The 18860-nt window shown below is 47.7% G+C and overlaps 1 protein-coding gene across 4 annotated transcripts; it reads right to left on the reverse strand.

Moving 5' to 3' along the window:
• Positions 1–1121: 1121 nt before the first annotated feature.
• On the reverse strand, positions 1122–17307 carry LOC135390025 (cholinesterase-like). Of its 4 annotated transcripts, XM_064620050.1 has the most exons (7): positions 16303–17307; positions 15200–15765; positions 13673–13895; positions 9719–9923; positions 4565–4655; positions 4192–4495; positions 1122–1376 (listed from the first exon to the last, which is right to left on the reverse strand). In XM_064620050.1, the coding sequence occupies exons 1-7, from the start codon at positions 17163–17165 to the stop codon at positions 1190–1192; spliced, it is 2439 nt and encodes an 812-aa protein (XP_064476120.1). In that variant the 5' UTR covers positions 17166–17307; the 3' UTR covers positions 1122–1189. The 4 variants fall into 4 exon arrangements, with proteins under 4 accessions (XP_064476120.1, XP_064476119.1, XP_064476118.1 ...); XM_064620049.1 differs by having other exon boundaries at positions 4192–4655; positions 13673–13877; XM_064620048.1 differs by having other exon boundaries at positions 4198–4655.
• Between the last annotated feature and the right edge of the window lie 1553 nt (positions 17308–18860).

An 18860-nucleotide genomic window follows, 5' to 3' on the forward strand; every position in this document is an offset into this window, starting at 1 on the left:
AGAAGTGTTGTTGCTCTCCCATTAGCATATATCATATGGAATAATTGTTTGACAACGCCTGATCCACTTCTAATTACAACGTGAGGAAAGAAAAAAGAAGTGGCTAGAAGGCAGGAACACATGATTTTTTATATTTGTATATAGCTGCAGCAAACTTATTCTGGTACAATGTGTAGTTCCTATTGGTATTTTTATCAGAAAGCATGCCTTCTTGGTTCATAATATACCAGAACACCACCCTGCGCAGGTGTACAAGTTGGAGAATCGTTGACTTTGATTCCCTGTGCACATGTAAATGAAAATCACGCCATCATTTTCAGTTCATATTCATGGACAAGCAGTCAAATAGCCAGACTTCGTCACAGGCTTCACAACTATCCCACATTGGTGATTCCGTTAGTGAGCAGTTATACAAAGAACTTTGTGATGCACTTTAGGGTACACACGTATGGTTGCACCTTAGTGCGTTGCAGTTTCTGGTTGATAAATAGATTTGCAGTGTTGTACAACTTGGAGAAAAGTTTACGGAACATGGCAGTGGTGTACTCATCATCTGAGCAGCCCCTGCTAACTAACAGGAAGGGATCAAGTAAGAAACGGGTGGTTATTCTATCCATCCCACTTTTGTCTCTATCTGTACTTAGTCATGTAATCGTACCAGCCAGTATAGCTGAAAGATTTGAGGCACTTTGCCCATCACTGGCTGCTGAGCCAGGAACGACCTTAGCAACATTTCAGTTTCCGTCCTACGTCGTCTGTGCGGTCATGAGCAGCGTATAGATGTGGACAGAAGACAGCGAGAATGAGTGGGAGACAAAGGGATTAGTATGCGTCCTGGGCAGAGTTCACAGGGTACTGTGTCGACATCTGTCTGTGTCGAAGTCTGACGGAACAGCTATGGGAAAACTCTTGCAACCCAGCCGTGGCAGGGTCCTACCCCATCTGTGTCATCATGGCGTGAAGCTTTGTTTTGAACACAGTGCGAAATCAGAAAACCGTCCACTCTCATTAACTCACAAATTAAAGCCAATCAGGATTATGCAACGAGGCTTCAACAGGAACAAGCACTTCGTGGACCGTACAATCAGTTCAGTAACGTACTCCGAGAAGCATCCTTAGAGTATCGAACATTTATATGGTTTGTATACATATAGCCATATCATGCGTATGTGCGTTTCCAGAACGCCTTTCAGTGTAACATATCATTCGTGGCCTCTTCGAAATCCTTAAGCTCAGTCAAGAATTCTTGAATTTCCAAGCACTCCTGACGGTGGAGATTTTCGATGATGCGGAAGTCGTCAAGCGTGATACGGACATGCCGGCGGCCGATACTTGTATACGAGGGCCACGGGGCGTTGTCAACCGCGGGAAGCTTCCTGCAAAGACATCACAATTGATAGTATCACATGCGCATGATGCAATCTTCAAATCTTCAAATTCAAATGCCCGTGTCACTCTTTGGTTCGTTACCATGACCAGTTTGAACGAATGCATCTACACTTTTTAGCACTTTTCACATTTCAGAAATATGCATTCAGAACCTTCCGAATGTCAACGTCTCAGTGCTCCAACGTTCATACTACATACTCCATGTTCCATCCAGTTGTGTGTCCGTTACAGGTAGAGGTGGATCTAGGTAGATCTAGGGTTCTGGATGTCTTGACCCCCTCAATTTCTGTTGACTATCGCATCCGGGAATATCGCATCCGGAAACCCGTACCACTATGTTCGGCATCGGCCGACAATGTGTCCGGATATATTTTTTTCGACGGAAAAGTGCTTTGATATTAAATAAACAAATTTTAAAAATCAGCGCTGCTTCCGCGGCCGCAGAACATGGAGGAAGGAAACACAGGAGCGGCCGTCTTGAACAGAAGTGCGTGGGACACCTCTATAGCCATTACTTCCTGCCCACCACGTGACCTTCTCTAGGGGTTCCGGTTTTATGAATGCTTTGTTGCTCGCGCTGCTCTCCGTGCTTTTGTGCTTTTCCAAAATCACGTGAATCAACGTTGTGGTAGCGTGTTCCTGTCCCAGCCGCGCCACTCGTTCGATCGAAAGCAGCTTTCTCACGGGACTAACGTTTCATTCGTAAGTAGGCTACTTGATCGGTTGTTTCGGGTCCCTGCGTGTGTTTGAGTCATCTTCAATCTTTCGTTTGCGATCTGGCGCTGTGCCGTGGATTCATTTGATTTCCTCCATTGTTGTACAGATCCCGACAAAAGTTTACGGAACACCACAGTGACGTATTTCTTGATCGGAGCGACACCCTAGCAGCGAACGGGAGTGGACACACTGAGAGGTGCATGGAGTACCCAGTCACCTGTTTGTAACTCTATCTGCTCCTGTTTGCATCAACGGTATCGCTCAAATGACTATATACACCATTCCGGTGTTCCGTAAACTTTTGTCGGGACCTGTACAAGTTTGATTAATGCTGTTCTTTACCACTTTAGCAACAAACGCAAACGTGGTCACCGCTGCCACGCGCGATGTTTCTAGTCGTCCTGGAGACGGTCACTGTTCTTGTAGTGGAAACGTAAGCCACCGAACATAGAGAAATAAAACTCCACGCTCGCGTTCAACACAACGTCGGTATCTGAACAGTAAGACAACCGTCGCTCGCGAACTCTGCTTTGGGAGCTGCCATGCCCTTGGGGGTCACGTGAGCGGTCACGTGGTAAACAGGACCATCCCAGAATGCAACGCGAAGGCTGGCACGCTCGTCCAAATGGAAAACGCGCGGCAGGGCCGCTGTTGTGCTTCCTTCCTCCATGCAGCAGAAACTCTAGAGGCGTGACGTCACTCCCTAAGCGGAGGAAGAAACGTGCCGTCCTGACGCTCCGTAACTCTATGAGACGCCCGCACGGCCGCGGCATTCCTTTTCTCAAGGTCGCGCCCTCATTGGTTCTTAGGGAGCGACGTTTTCCCGTTTTTCCAGAGAGGCAATTCCAGCATACTCTCAACATCCGGAGTCTTTTCTGGTCACGTATTCCATCTAATGCCTGTCAAACTACGCCACTACTGCGCGTAGGTTTTTCGATATCGTGGGCAGTGGTACATGAGGAATAAGACGACACTGCAGTTTCGAAATCGATTGGAACTGGGTTCACACGAGGGACAGGACCGGGGATAAGTCCGCTTTGGCGCGGTGACGTCACGTGGACCGAGCAGTCCCGTCCCAGCCGACCATTCACACGGGACGGGGGATGAGAGTGGATAAGTCAGTCTCCCACAACACTTATGAAGCTGCGTGAACGAGTTTTCTCATTTTTTCTGCACTGTGGTTGAACAGAAAAATTTACGTATTGTGCTCTGTGGTACAGTTCATCTAAAAATTTCCACAGTGCAGGAAACCATTGCACCAATGAAACAAAAACAGACTGCTAACGTCGATGACAACACACATTTCGCGGTCGGCGCCTTTGCGTAGGAGCAGAGTTGCCATGCTGCGGAATCATAAAGCATCCACTTCTAACTGCACTGGCGTTTGGCGACGGTTTTCAGCGAAGCAAGCAGACAACTGTCAGTTCTAGAGTCCGGACAAGTACTAAAAGCTACTTACAGGACAAAGCAACATATGCATAACCTGCCATACTCATAATTTATCTGCTGTTGTATAGTGCAGTAAGGTCATATTTCCACACAGTGCCCTAGATGGTATCGTATTTGCAGATGCACTGGCTCGTAGTACAAGCCTCGTTTCCCCGATTTTTTCTTGCTTCGTGAAGACCCTTACAACGAGTCCTTTTTTAATACGCGGTTCTTCGAATCGCCTCTGCTTCAGCGGTGAGAGCTGTAAAACAGCCTGTCGAATGGGGGAAAAAATAGAAAGAAAGAACACTCAATAGACGTTGGTCCGTCCTCAAGTCCCCCGCTAACACGGGGACAGTTTGTGGGCCGGATGCCAATGGTCCGCGGTGGGATTCCGGTCCCTTGCGACTGTGGTCAGTGTTCGTGCGCCAATGGTCCGCGGTTGTGACGATTACACCATCCGCGGCCTTATCCCGTGGATACGTCCCTCATGTGAACCTACCCTAAGGCGTTACAGAAGGAGTCTGTAGACAACAGTATCGTTTGTGTGCATTGGTTGTCCCACAGCGCGTGGGGTGAGGTTCTGTCTAAAGAACGTGGACAGCCATCAAAGAGCGTAGGCTTCACATATGAATCCCAGAACGCAACTGTTCTCACCCATACTTGATGAAGTTGGACCACATCCGAATCATGGCACGACTGAGAGCCCTTTCTTTGTCCGTGGCGTCAAAGTCATCCTGGAGGGGGACGCCCATGATGAAGTCAACATCTTGGAGGTGTGGTGACCGCGGAGCGGCCAGGTCGTAAGAAAAAGATGCCTTGTAATCGAACATGTAGCCGAACACACGGTTGCCCTTGGAAGCCAAGTGGTTGGCGAAACTCACGAGCGGACACACGTAGAGGACATCGGAGACCATCGCGTGCGCCCAGTTGGCGTACTTGCCGCTGCCGTTGGTGTACACTTTAAAGAGAGCATCACGATTTGAGATGCCAAGCAAGTTGAAAAGATAGTCCAGCGCTGTTTGGATACCATGTGTTGTGGTGGCATTGAAGACGTGGGAGAGGTGGGCAATGATGGAACTGCCCTCGTCAGAGGTACATCCTATCAGTAGTTCCTTGTCCTAGCAAATTAAGATGAGAGTTAGTTAATGAACCGCACCAAAAAAAAAAACAAGATGAGGACCTGTCAACTTTACTACAGTAAGTTGTGAACGTTGCGGTACGGAGTGTCTGGCATGTACAACGCCCTTGGCTGAGAGGCTCGGGTAACTGATTGCATAGATGTCAGACCAGCTGGACAAAAGCCTATGTCTGGGCAACATAGAAAACACAACTTGTATATCAAAAAGGGTTAAAACCCTCGTATGTATGATTGTGTTTCCTATGTTGCTCAGATGTCTTGTCCATGATGGGGTTAAGGTAGAAGAGTCTGATGCTGGGTCTGTTGGTACATGCTAAGAGGGGCAAAGCCAGCGGATAAAACGAGCGTAGAAAAGAGAGAAGGGAAGAACAAACAAGCTGCGTTTACACCCACACAGGGTCAAGAACAATATCCTTCACGCGGAGCTTGCGAGCTGGCACATGTTGGAACTAGTCACTAAATAAGCTTATTTAGTGGCTCTAGTTGGAGCCCCCGCACTGTCTGTGCTCAGACGTTTTCTTCTGGATTTTTTTTTTTTTTTTTTTGCTCTAGACAAATGTAGAAGGAATGTCCAATGAAGTCGCCCCAAGGAGTCGCCAGGCCGTACGGCCCTGTGTACTGCTACACGTTCGATTACAAGGCATCTTTTTCCTCGACCTGGCCTCTCCGCAGTCACCACACCTCCAAGATGTTGGTTTTGTCATGGGCGACCCGCTCCAGGATCACTTTTACGCCACTGACAAATTAAGGGCTCTCAGTCGTGCCAAGGTTTGGCGAGACATCCCGCACCGCGTTCCCAAATATGTGTTTCTATATATAGCAACCACCGCGGTTTTACCGTATGTTGTAAGCGATGACTCGTGCCCTTGTTAACTCATGGTACTGGTGGATCACTGTTTTGTTCCCCACTCTTCAATTAATCAGATGTGTAGCTGGTGTAGCAAGTGACCTCACACTGAAGTCATTTACAACAACCGTTGCGGAGCTTCTGGAGTATAGAGAAACCGGCCACCGTCTCTATTGCCGTAAATGCAACCGATTAAGGAACGCGACCTGTTTGATATTACGTCATGTTTCTATTACGTTCCTGTTACAGAGGCCATGTTTGACATGTGGCAAATTCAACCCGCAGTATACGTCAAAGAGCTGCCACGTCGTTTTAACTTGACTGTGGTGGAGCTGTGAAAATGAAGTTGCCACATGAAATTTCAGGCTACTATGCTAGTTCCATCTCAATATGGCAAACATGCCAGCACACACCAGAAACTAAATTCGAAGGATTGTAAGGACATTTCCATGTCTTAACCCGCAGGCAAGTTACCAACCGCAACACGGAGGTTATTCTCGACCCTATCCTTGAGCGAAGAGAAAAAATCTCGAGGCATCTCCCAAGCAGCAGACAATATTGGACCCATATTGGCTGGTCATTGGCGATACGGGTCCAATATGGGACCCGTTTCGCCAAGATTTTCCCCATATTGGCTGAAAATGTGCAATATGGGCCCCATATTGCCCAGTTTCAGCCAATATGGGGAAAATCATGGCAATATGAGCCCCATATTGCCCACTTTGAGCCAATATTGGGAAAATCTTGTGAATATGGGCCCCATATTGCACGCGTACACCCCATATTGACTGAACAGGGTACGTAGCCGTGTTGCACAAATGCCCAAGCAGCACGGCAAGATTGAACGTTGAAGCGTGTGAAATACCCAATTCACTACATCGTTACATTCAACAACTTCCCGCAGATGATACACATTGTTCGAAACACTCAACGTACTTGGCATTCCCAACGTAAAGTTCGGTAGAATTCGACACCTCAACATTCCAAGTCTTGAAAGCCGCCGCCATCTTCCTTCGCGATGCCAATGCCAATCGGTCGAGCCGACTGAGAGCAAGCGAGTTGTTTGAGCGTAATCACGCGTCCTACAACTAATGCGCATGCGCGACAGCCCGTACGGACGTTTCATAGGGCTAAAATGTCGCTGCATGGGTGCTGTAATGATAACGAAATTGCGGCAGGTCAAGTAAAAAACAATGTTTCATAGGAAGGGATTGCTACTCTGTAAAGTTAGGTGATTTCAAGTTGCTGCAAGCAGTGTGAATTGCTCTGGCGTATATCCGTCACCGTCATGAAAGTGTTCGCTCCTTTGTAGTCTCGGATCGGGTTGGAAATTTTTAGTTCACAGAATATTGCGATCCCAATGAAGGCTTCTGAGGGATCTTTGGCATTGGCAGTTCCGTGGGACTGCTTCCGTGGGACTGCGTGGGCCTTCAGCAACGCGAGCGTAGTTCTTCGTTCTTTTTGGGCAAAGTCGTGTTTATTTATTTATTTATTTATTTTGCGATCATGTGAAACGTGGATCCATTAGAGCCGCAATAATAAAAAAGTAAAAATCTGAAAAAAAGTATTATCAGTGGTGACTATTATACAGAATAATGCTTTATTATTACACAGACTCCCCGTTGCTGTTATTACAGAAATATTGGCAATATTGGAGCAAAATGGGCTTGCCAATATGGGCAGCCCATATTGGTCCAATATGGAGCCTGGTTGCACTCCCCATATTGGTCCAATATTGGCAGCCCACATTGGGCCAATATTGGCAATCTTGGCAACCCATATGGGTCCAATATTGGACCAATATTGGCGTGCTGCTTGGGTAATAGCAGGCTTCAAAGTGCTTGCAACAACGAAAGACTTCATTCCAAAAGTGCTGCGCTGCAAGCACCATCTTCTTTCTCTGCACATCTATGTCCAAGAGACGAACAATAACGAACAGTAAGAGTAAAAACTAACAAATATAAAACAGAAGAAAAATAAGGTGACAGCTTTGGCCACAAAGGAATATATCCCAGAGATACAGGACCCTTTCCTGACAAACGCATAAAGCCTCTTAGAACCTCAGCGAAGGAGGGAGAAATTTCTAGAAGCACAAGAGTAGAAAGTGAATGAAAAATAACAGGTGTAGAGCAGCCACAGCTGATATTTTAATTTCGTTAAACCTCATTAGTTGTCACAGCCTCATTAGTGTCCGTACTACATATTGCACCTCATGTCATCGTTTCGTGCACTCTTCGCGTTGGGCCATTTTCAAAATGTATGTGGATGGTCATGAGAACTCGGGAACATTTGTCGTGGACAGCCGCCTTGCCAGGGACTGGTCTACTACAGCAGAATAGTAGGAGCCAAAAACACGGGGCAGACTGAGATGACACAGCACAACTACACTCAGATAAAAACTGACACAGCCCAATCCAGATAACTACTTCCATTCTACTTCAGATTCTTGTTCATACAGCCAAGCGCCCAAACACATGTCGTTTTAATCCGCGCAATCGCACGTACCCTGTGATTACCTCCGAAGAAACTCAACCTAATCACTGGACATGGCTGATAGACGCCTGAGTTGCGCAAGCATCACTCGCTTCTTGAATGAAAAACGCATATGAAATTTCCCTAACATTCCCAGCTGTAAACGGTGATACTACAATTGTTTTTGCCAAGGCTGGCACAGGATCGACAGTGGATGGCCAGGAAGCCCTAAGGCGTAGAGCCCCTTAGCGCCGTTCTGTGCTCCAGTAGACGTATATTCAAGCAACGCCCTGTTTGCCCAATGTACTGCCTTTTACCATAGCACTGCCTTTTGCCATCACCGCCATCTTATCAGCCCGGAACCCGCAGTGCGAGTTGAGAGAAGTGAAAGGCACTGCGCCTGTGCCGACCCACCTTGAAGTGTGTAGTCATGTTCGTGAACGGGGGACAAGTGTCTGCGTCGTTGATCTCTGTCGCAGTGACTCGTTTTGCGCGTACCTGAGGACGATCATAATCGCGGCCTAATCACTATGGCGCGAAATGTGGAATCTCCGTCAGAGCGTTTTGGGTATAAGATGTGTGAGCACCTTATGGCAAGCTGTTTCATAGCAAAAACTGACAAACTAAGGCAAGGGGATTGCCCACTTTTCTTTACCCGTGAGCCTGCCTTACATACACAAGCTGTGCACATAATTTCAATAATAATAATTGAGATAATATTGCGTCCAGACACGGTGTTCCCGCGGCCCTCACGGCTCCTGTAAAGCATCAGGGCCTGTGTAGAAATCGTAGACGCCAGTAGACGTTTATGTAAAGTGCAAGGAAACAAGGAAAGGTTTGTACAGTGTAGAAGTGAAGTGTTGTATAGTATTCCGCTCTTCTGTAAAAGACAGTACATTGGGCAAACAGGGCGTTGCTTGAATGTACGTCTACTGGAGCGTAAAATGGCGCAAAGGGGCTTTACTCCTACGCACTTCTTGGCCATCCACTGTCGATCCTGTGGTTGCCGTCCAGCCCTCGGACAAACAATTGTAAAATAATCGCTTAAAGCACGGAATGTCAAGGAAATTTCTGAGGCGTTTTTCATTCAAGGTGCAAGTGATGTTTGCTTAAGTCAGGCGTCTATCAGCCTGCCCCGTGACGAGGTTTCTTCGGGGGTAATCACAAGGTACCTGCGATTGCGCGGGTTAAAACGGCATAGCTGCATGATCAGAAGTAGATAAGGTATCTGTCTCTGGTATTTCCTTGCCCTTTTTCCTGTGTCAATGTATGTGTGTCGAGTAAGCCTTCTTCAATTGTGGGTTTAGCAGGTGTCTCGTCTCTGTCCCGTGTTTTTGGCTGCTTCAACTATTCTGCTGTGATGTACCAACGACGTCGGCTGCAGACTCTTATGATGTGGTTTACTACATTCTTACGCACGATCTAACGGTACCGTGGTGAGACACCCTACCGGCGAGCGGAAATAGGCTCGTTTACTCGTTCAGAGGGGTGAGCGAGTGCGCTGGTAGCGACACACTGCGGTAGTTTCGGTATGGCTTGAAATGTGCTCAAAAGGTAGTTTGAATTGGTGTCGCTGCCGACGCAATACTCCACCCAGTGCTGTGAACGAGTGAACAAGCCCGCGGAATTACGCTTGCTGCTAGGGCGTCGTACCAAGGAGAAAATACCCCGCTCGCGTGTTCGGTAAACTTTTGTCGGGGCCTGAACTATGCATAATCACAAACCTGGATAACACGGCTAGTGGCTAGCCTGACCGGCGCGTCCGTCAACAATTCGTCGTCGGTGGTGGGTCCAAAAGGGTTCATGATATTCGAATGGAGGACGATGTCTCTTGCAGAGGCTCGACGCATGCACGCGATCATTTCCGAGGCCTCCGTCCTGGAGCACTTGACCAACGTGGCCAGTCCCCTTACATCGCCTGTGAATTGTCTGTCAAGAGAATGATCCGTTAGTAGTACTCTGTAAGGAAAGTAGTAATGTGAACATCTGCATTCAGAAATTTAGACTCGCACTTAAAGGGACAGTCCGGGAAAGCCGGAAGTTGATTTTTTCCAACTGTCACGGAAGCTTACATGCTGGGTGGAAAGTTTCAGCTCACAAAACGGCGTGGTTTTCGAGATATCGAATAAAAAATACTCCTCTGAAGACATCCGGTTTCGTTTTTCTCCCTCGCATACTCATGCCCCAAGGATCCTCTATGTACGTCAGCCGTCACGTGAGCATGACGTCCCCAATGGACAAAGTGGAGCGGAGGACTGCGCGTTGCTGGGAATGCAGAGAGGTGTTTTTGTCTATGAGTGTACTGAGCAGAAGGCTACGTCGTGATACCTGTGTTTACATTGACGCTACTCTGCATTTTAGTCTACATAACGCGCGATTGCTACTCAAAAACATCATAATGGACAAATGCTAGCACGCAACAATCAACTATCGCTCAAACTATCGCGTGCGGCATTGCTCTTATGCACGTCACGCGAGAGCTCGCTGCGGCCTTTACTCGGGACCAATTGCGGCATAGAAAAATGTCGATTATAAATCGTGCGATACGATTTCTTCTGAAATATTTTGCACTGTTGTTGTGAGGAGTATTAGAAATCATAAGGCGGTGTTTCCCAGACCTATGTTTTCGACCGGACTGTCACTTTAAGCCGTAACGCAAACGTAGCACTGGACTCGTAACGTGCTACAGAATTCAGCAGCTGCAGGCGATATGCATACTATGTTCGTACTGCTCCGTCGTCTACGCCAATGATTCACGAGAGATGGTTGATTCTCAGAGCCCGCATAAATTTTGTCTTGTTTTTGGTATTTCTGCAATGCAGTAGAACCATGACCATTGGAAGATTTAGGTGCGCACGGATGTCCTGACCTCTCTCTTCACTTGAACTTAAGCAGGTGTCGATAGTCTCACCAGCATGTTGTCCTGGGTCGGACTCTCTTTCACCAACCAGCCCGAGTTACCGGATGTATGTGTGTGGGGGGGGGGGACGCGAGCTGTACTTCTGTTGCGTACCGTGCACCTCTCGAGACACCCTAACGGCGCTTGCAAATGTAAAGGGAAGGGGTGTCTGTAACAACGCGGTAGTGCGCCAAACGGAACACGAGGAACAGGAACGACGAGAAGGGGCAAGCGCACACTCACAACTAAGTTTAGCATAGCCAGGAAAAAACAAAAGTGGAAAGAGAACAACGAAGACACCTGCAACACACTCTCAAGGAATGCAAGCTCTTTTTCTGATAGAGCGATGGACGCTTGACTGATACAGATGTTACCTTCAGCCTTTACAATCGCATGAGCATCTCTTACCAGGGCCTTGCTAGCAACCCCTAAAACAAGCGTCCGGCTCAAACGTGGAGCGGCTACAATGAACTGCCAAATAGCCAGACGAGGCCGACCGAGCCGCCAAGCGCATCCTCTCTTAATCTATCATTTACACATCATCTCGTCTGGTCAATATAGCGTCTTCCACATCTTATCTTATCTTCTTATAAATTACTCCTGTCGTGCATTCAACAAAATCCTGTGCATGCTTCTTCAACAAAACTGACCATCAGACTGCGAGTTAACAACCCGACACAGTCTATTAAGCCTATTAGGCGCCGAGAACACCATCTGACACATCATACTTCTGACCAATCTTCTTAAGGTTGTGGGATAACTCATGCTCATACGGTATACCTACCCTGTTCTCTTCCATGCTCACGCTTCGTTCCCTTCCTTCTCCCTTAACCGATTTTAGCAAGCTCTCACACACACTTGTATTCAAGGCTGCGGGAAACTCCGCATCTACGAGCCGTCAGACCTGATTAAGGCACGATTGCAACATAGAGTGAGTACAAGACCTCGTGATGACAGACTTCAGACATCCGTTCAACAATGCCTCTCATAACAATTTTTGAATGACACGAATCAAAGGCCTTCTTTGACCACGGGGAATATGGCCAACAAACGTAATCTCCGCAGTCTCCTATCCTTCTCTTCTTTATAGGTGAAGGTCAGGCCGTGAGCTGCAGCGCTGAACGCCCCAAGGATGCCGTATGTGTATGCGTTATCCCACAACCTTACGATGAGCGGTCAGAAGTATGATGCGTCAGTGGTGTTCTCGGCGCCTAATAGGCTTGATAGACTGTGTCGGGTTGTTAGCTTGCAGGCTGATTGTCCGTGTTGCGGAAAGAAGCATGCACGGGATTTTGTTCAGTGCAGAACAGGAGTAATTTATAAGATACCACTATCGTGTGGACGATGCTATATTGGCCAGACGGGAAGGTGTGTGAACGATATATTAAGAGAGCATGCGCTTGCGGTTCGGTCGGCCCCGTCTGGCCATTTGGCAGTTCATTGTAGCCGCTGCAAGGGTGAGCCGCAGTGATTTCCCCAGAAATTCACTACTGGGGGGGTGCCGAGCTTTCAAGGGGGGGGGGGGGTCATGCTTGGTGAAGGTTCCACTTACGGAATTTTTCTTAGACACGGAAAGAATCGCGGCACAACGGTCACATATCTGCACAACTTTCCCGGTTTATTTGTACATGTTATTACTTTAGAACACAGTGCATTAGAATAGAGATTCATTGTGAACGGCATTTCAAGATTAAGTTGCATAATCACACAACCGACAAAGCTAAGAGACTACCATCTTGTCAACGAACACCTACCAATCAACGGTGAAAACCTTAGAATACCTCGCTTGGTTGAGTTGGGCGCAAATGACTCTTGATGATCCACATTGAGTTTGGGTGCCCTCACGCATTTTTGCTCGCACATACGCGCAATATATGCATTGCACAGTCACTTTAAAATGATTTTGGACAAATGCATGGTACGATCATCTGCATGACTGTGGTCCTATAGCGCAAGTTTGACAGCACAGGATGTAATTCGCTGCGCCGGACTCACTACCAGAACGTGTTGGTGGCCGAGCTGGGTGGGGTCACCTCAGAAATTTCAGGGGGGGTGTTGCAAAAATGCAGGGAGGGTGTACACCCCCCCCCCCTGAGGGGGGTGTAGGGAAATCCCTGGTGAGCCGGTTTATGATAAGACTGCTCTTTTGGGGGTTGTTGGCAAGGTCCTGGTAAGGGAGATTATAGAGGCTCATGCGATTATAAAGGCCGAAGATAACACCTGTGTAAGTCAAGCGTCCATCGCTCTATCAGAAAAAGAGCTTGCGTTCCTTGAGAGGGTGTTGTATAGGTGTCGCGGTTGTTCTTTTTCCTGGCTATTCGGAAATAAACTTAGGTGTGAGTGGGCACTTGTCCCCTTCTCGTTGTCCCTGTTCCTCGTGTAGTTTGGCGCGCTACCATGTTTAGTACAAACCAACTAGCCCAACTTGCTGTTTTTGTGTCTGTTAGGAGGGACTCTCTTCCAGCTCCGGCGGAAGACACTGCGTTGGATTAAAAACAATTAAAAAACCCCAGTGCTGGGTAAGACGAGGACAGAGGATGAAAGGACAAGGACCGGCACTGAACTGCAACCAAGTGAAGTCTATTTTTCGAGCAAACCAGTGACTCTCCTCTCACTGCGTTGTTGTTCAGTACGCTTCGAACCATACGGAGTCTGTGGACGCATACTACTGCCTGCGAGCAACAACTCATTTGCTCTAGCTGGCCACTCGCAACACCTAAAGACCGAGCAAGCACGAGCTAGCGCGAGTCATCGCTGAAGTTTTACCTATAAATGTTACCTGGTAAAAGGAGTCTCTCCCTGCATGATTATCCGAGAGAAACGCGTTCTCCAGAAGGGATTGTTGCTAAGCAAATGTGCGCCCAGCGACCATGCACCAGATCCACTAGCCATGATCACAACGTCACTGTTGTTGCCACCGAAGCTCTGGATGTAGTTGAGAACCCACTCGATTGCGAGCTGTTGGTCATACAGTGCCAAGTTTCCTGGAGCGTCAGGAACACCTGGTTTTCAAAGTTGCAAGCATGGAATGTTTCACGTTTGACGTTCATTTGTGCGTGCCAGAATACGTATGACAAACTCTGCGGATCATATATGCTACTACTTCCAATAGCAATGTAAAACAATAGCGCTTTGGCACTGCATTATTGAACATTGGCATATTGAATAATTGGTGTATTATTGATACACGAAACCACCGTGGAAGCGGGTTGCGATTTACAAGTAGTAGTGTAATGCACCTCCATAAATGATTACACCTTTCTAGGCATTCATTAGTCTGATTACACGCTCAGTCTTTTTTTTTTCGTTTTTTTTTTTTTGGGGGGGGGAAGTGAGGTTTCGTCACGGTGAAATACACAAGGAGGAACTAAAAAATGCACGAGCTTCTTCGAATTCCTTCCAACAAGGTCGTGCATTTTTTGGTTGCTCCTTGTGAATTTCATGGTGTGTATGAATCAACGGTATGTCATGAATCAATGGTGCCTGGCCTATGAATAGTGACGCACAAAAAACTCCGCGTGGTCTTCGGTTTCAATGCCGCTTACATTAAAGACGCAAGTACTACAATTTTCAAAGAGAAAATCAGATGGTAAACGCACGAGCTATGACTGTCAAAACGACGATCTATAGCAAAATGTTATTTGCTCTGATTCTTTGCACCGACAACATCTGGAAACATCGTCCCATTGACTGCTAAGGTCTATACACCTTTTTCTGCGCGTGCAATGCACAGAGCGCTAGCTTACGTGTTCATCCACATACTGGTGGAGTTCCCACCGTACTTGGAAACTTAAGCAATGCGATGTTGGTATGATAATCAACAGTGGAAATGCGGATCGCCTTCCGTATGTTACCGAAATAACCACATCGTGCCAAGGAGAAGACGAGTAAAAAACAGTTTTATAAAATGAAAATATTCTTGCACTGGAAACCATAAGTGATAATATTTTGCTTATGGCATTTCAATTTGTTATGCTATCATTACAGAGTATTCTTGGCGGCTACGTTACAGTAAATTTTGAACTCTAGCTATGTTTTCCTTCTATTTAGGTATCTAAGGTGTCTAGCTGTCTGCCATGTGCAGCAGCATTTCTTCAGTGTTAACAATCTGGAAGAGCGGAGCACTGGAATAGTCTTTTTGGAAGGGCTTCGATTATCCGAACCGAACCGAAAACCGTGCAATACCTACCAGTATTTGGGAAAGCATGGTTGCCCACAAATGTTTAAGACATATCTGTAACGCCAACATGTTAAGAAGTGACGACGACCCAGCGCACAATCCCCATAATTCCTGATAAGAGCGTACCTTTGTCGGATACGAAGGCGAAAGCGCCGAGTCGAAAGTTGGGAATGACAAGAATGACGTCTCCAAGCATTGAAAAGAACCGACCATCATAGCGGTTGTTATCACCATCCTGAAAAGCTGTTCCATGCAGGAACACCACGACGGTCTTGAGACAGTGTTCCTCGCTCTTCACGACGCAGGGAGCCCAGATATTGAGATGCAGACAGTTCTCCGTCGTACTCTTATGATCGGTCGTGTGCTTGCTGAGGTAAAAAGGGCCCTGGGAGCATCCTGGCCTGCCCTTGGTTGCATCTACAATTTTAGAGGGCTTTTCGATCGCAACCGGACGCTTAAACCTGTTCTGGCCTTCTGGAGACTTGGCGTAGTAGAGTCCTAGGAAAGCGTATACCTTGTGTCCTCCGACGTCGAAGGTAGTTCCACGAACGACGCCGAAGTTTCGCACAGTAACGTCCACGATGTTATCTCGCATCCAAACCAGAGACAAAATGGTAGCGGTAACGGAGATTGTGGCGGTGAGTCCCAGCGCGGCTTTCACGACAACTTCGCGCTTGAAGAACGCGTGGAACCTGTGCAGTGAGCAATCACGCTGCTTGGCATCATGCTACTAGACATCGGGGATCGTGCACTGTTGGAATTGAACTTATCCAACCTTCAACCCACCAGGAGGCAGAACGATGTGTTTTTGAATGTCGGTTACCACGGAGCACGTCATGTCGTGAAGTTCTGTTTGGAGTATGACAAGGTACACAGAACTTCACGAGATAACACGCAGCGACCACTGCCACCGACGGTGACGTTTTGCTTCCTGGTTTTTGGAACACGTGAGAACCGATACACAATTAACTTTACTACCTTGGAAATTCTATCACTTCAGCGTCATATTTCGAGAGGAAGTTATCCAATTACATTATGGCGACGAAGCACGAGAGCGCACAGCGTTGAGATTACTGTAGCTTTCCAGATTGCTGACCTGGATTGTTCATACCAATATTGTCTGCTCGCTCGTTACATATTTTCGATTGAGTAAAAGCAATATCCAATGTTGCCCAACCCATATTTCAAGCCTGTCTTAGAATACACGCTTGTCTTGTGGATCAACTCACCAAGCTTTCGCCCTTTTTTTCCTACTCTGCTTACGGCCCAGGTCATCAGGTAAGGCCTCCCTGAGTTCCTTCTCTCTGCGTCTGACTTCTTCGTGCTCTTTCTGTTTAGCCTTCTTTGTGCGTTCTGCATCAATGGGCGGTGCCGAAAATCGAGGAACTTCGACCGGCTGCGATGGAACGATTCCTGGCTTTGTTGCTGGCACAATGTGACTAATGTCTCCAGGAGCTCCGACCACGGGCTGGCCAGGAGGAAGAGCATTGAGACATGACGATTGAATTGGTTCTGGCCTTCTTTGTGGCATAAGGTGGTTCATGTCTACGGGTGCTCCTGTCGCAGAATGACCAACAGCGGGAGCTTGTTGAGGCGACGATGGAATACTTTCATGACGTGTTTCCGGTCCACGATGTCCCGTGTCTCCAGCGTTTTCGGTCTTGGGCTGATCAGGGAGAACACCGTGTGGCGGAACGGCACTTGCCTGAACTGGTGAAATTGGTTGTTCCTTTCCCGCTGAGACTGGTTGCTCCGTCGGTGCTGGGAGCCATGCAGTAGTCATTGGCTCGCTGGAACCTACGGCTATGTCGACGCTTCCTATCTTTCCCTTCCGTTTCTTTCGATGTTTCTTGAGTTCCTTCTTGAGCGCCGCGCGTTTCGGGTATTGATGGCTGGCCAAGTCTGTCGCCTCGTCTACCCCCACATTGTCGACCGCGACGGGAAGCACGCCATCGTCGTCATTGTATGGTTCTTTTACGTGGTTCCCGACGCTTGCTGGCAGAGCTGGACTTCCAGCTGTTTCTGCTTCTGGGTCACTTGCGGGAGCTGCTGTTGAACGTGGATCCCCTGCCAGTACAGGAGGCTGTTCCATGTCATGAACTGGTCAGTGGCGCTCAGCTTGCCGTCGAACTATGGTTGCAGATTTGTTCCACTGATGTCTAGCGTGCCTAATGCAATTGTCTCGAGAGCAGCAAGTGGTCACGTGGCGCATACCTATGAGCCTTCTTTTTCTACTTTTGTCAAGAGATTCCAACGGACATTACGATGCGATCAATAATGTGGTCACGAGGCAGAGTGAACAACAATTGTCTGTGACGTGAGTATATGTAGTAAGCAAAGGAAAGGGCTAAAGCCACTGCAAAACGCAGCAAGGGGAACTGTTCCATCTTGAATATTCGCATATAACTTTCACGGGCTTTACTTTGTGGCAGAGCTGCCACTTCCTTACCGCAGAGGGCAGCACCCAAACTGGGTACCGGTTGCAACAGGGGGAGGGGGGCAGTTGCAGTGCGAAATCGCGAAGCGCGTCTAGCTCAAATGCAACAAGCTGGAAGGTTTGAGAGTTCGCGAGGAAGTTTTTGGGCGTTGTCTGGGCATTGGGGAGGTGGGGGGGGGGGGGAACGGTGTGCAACGCGCATGTCAGGCACAATGCGGCGTAGCACACTATTTCTCATTAGATACTTGAAAAGCCATTCCGGTAATACGTGAGCAGTATGTAGTTAAGCAGAGTCAAAGTGTTGTCAAACCTTGTGATACGTCGCTGATAATAACATCCTTTCACCTTCCTTTCTATGGGTGACATCACATCCTGCTTGGAAAGGACGGCATGTCGTGGATGGGCACTCCACTCTAATTATTCATAACTCTGTACAGTGTATGTATAACAAGATAATGTGTTGGATGCACGCTGGGACCTGGTATTATGACCCTCTCTGTAGATGACAAGTGGATTAGGATTGAAATGAACACTACTTCCGCAAAACTTCTACTTTTGCAAAACGAATGGATCTTTGTGCCAGTTTGATGAACGACCACAGGGGTGGCATCCAATGTATTGCTCCGTAGACGAAAGCGTGCTGGGCGAACGCAATGCATCCTGGGCAAGTCTTGGTTGCACGTCACAGCAAACGTCAAGGCACACATGACCTTAAAGATGGCGCCCGTGATCAGCGGGCAAACCGTCTGTAAACAATGCGGTTGTTGTTTCTGCGCAACGTTTTGGATGTGTTTCGATCACAGTAATTATTTTTAGCCGATAATCTCGCAATAAAACGCGCAGTTTTGCACATAAAGCCTCGTACTGTTGACGACTCCCAAAGATGTGATGACGACCACGCGTTAAGACTCACTGAGCCGATGCAATGTACTAAGGAGAAATGGGCTACCATGTTGCGGAGGAACCACCGCATTGTTCACGCTGGCAAAATACGTTCATCTCTCTGCGTTATGACGACGGAAATATGTCGGTAAGCGGCAAAACAACATGTAAACAAAGTCACATGGACCAGGACAAAATGACAGTTTTGCCAGAAGCACTCGCTTGAGGGTAGTTACAACAATGGCGGGTTTGTGTCACCCCTGTGTGAACGACGCCTAGACTGCGCAAGTACCGGGAATAGGTTGCCTCAATACTATCGCCCTCTGAGGGAGCTACTATTCAGTCACCCTAGCCGGGAATTAGTGGCAGAGTCATCTGCTCGTATTCTCCCCGCCGTTGGTACGATTTTTTCTTTTTTAATGAAACACCATGACCTGAAATGAAACAACATGACATCTTCGACGCATG

Source organism: Ornithodoros turicata, chromosome 3 (genome assembly GCF_037126465.1).
Source record: "Ornithodoros turicata isolate Travis chromosome 3, ASM3712646v1, whole genome shotgun sequence".
Lineage (NCBI taxonomy): Eukaryota > Metazoa > Arthropoda > Arachnida > Ixodida > Argasidae > Ornithodoros > Ornithodoros turicata.

Bases quoted from the DNA above. Each gene is read 5' to 3' on its own strand.
- LOC135390025 (XM_064620047.1), bottom strand. From the start codon at position 17,165: ATGGAACAGCCTCCTGTACTGGCAGGGGATCCACGTTCAACAGCAGCT. The intron at 15,766-16,302 runs GTGAGTTGATCC...CTCACTGCACAG, and splicing joins AAAAAAAGGGCGAAAGCTTG to GTTCCACGCGTTCTTCAAGC. The intron at 13,896-15,199 runs GTACGCTCTTAT...TTTGAAAACCAG, and splicing joins CGCCTTCGTATCCGACAAAG to GTGTTCCTGACGCTCCAGGA.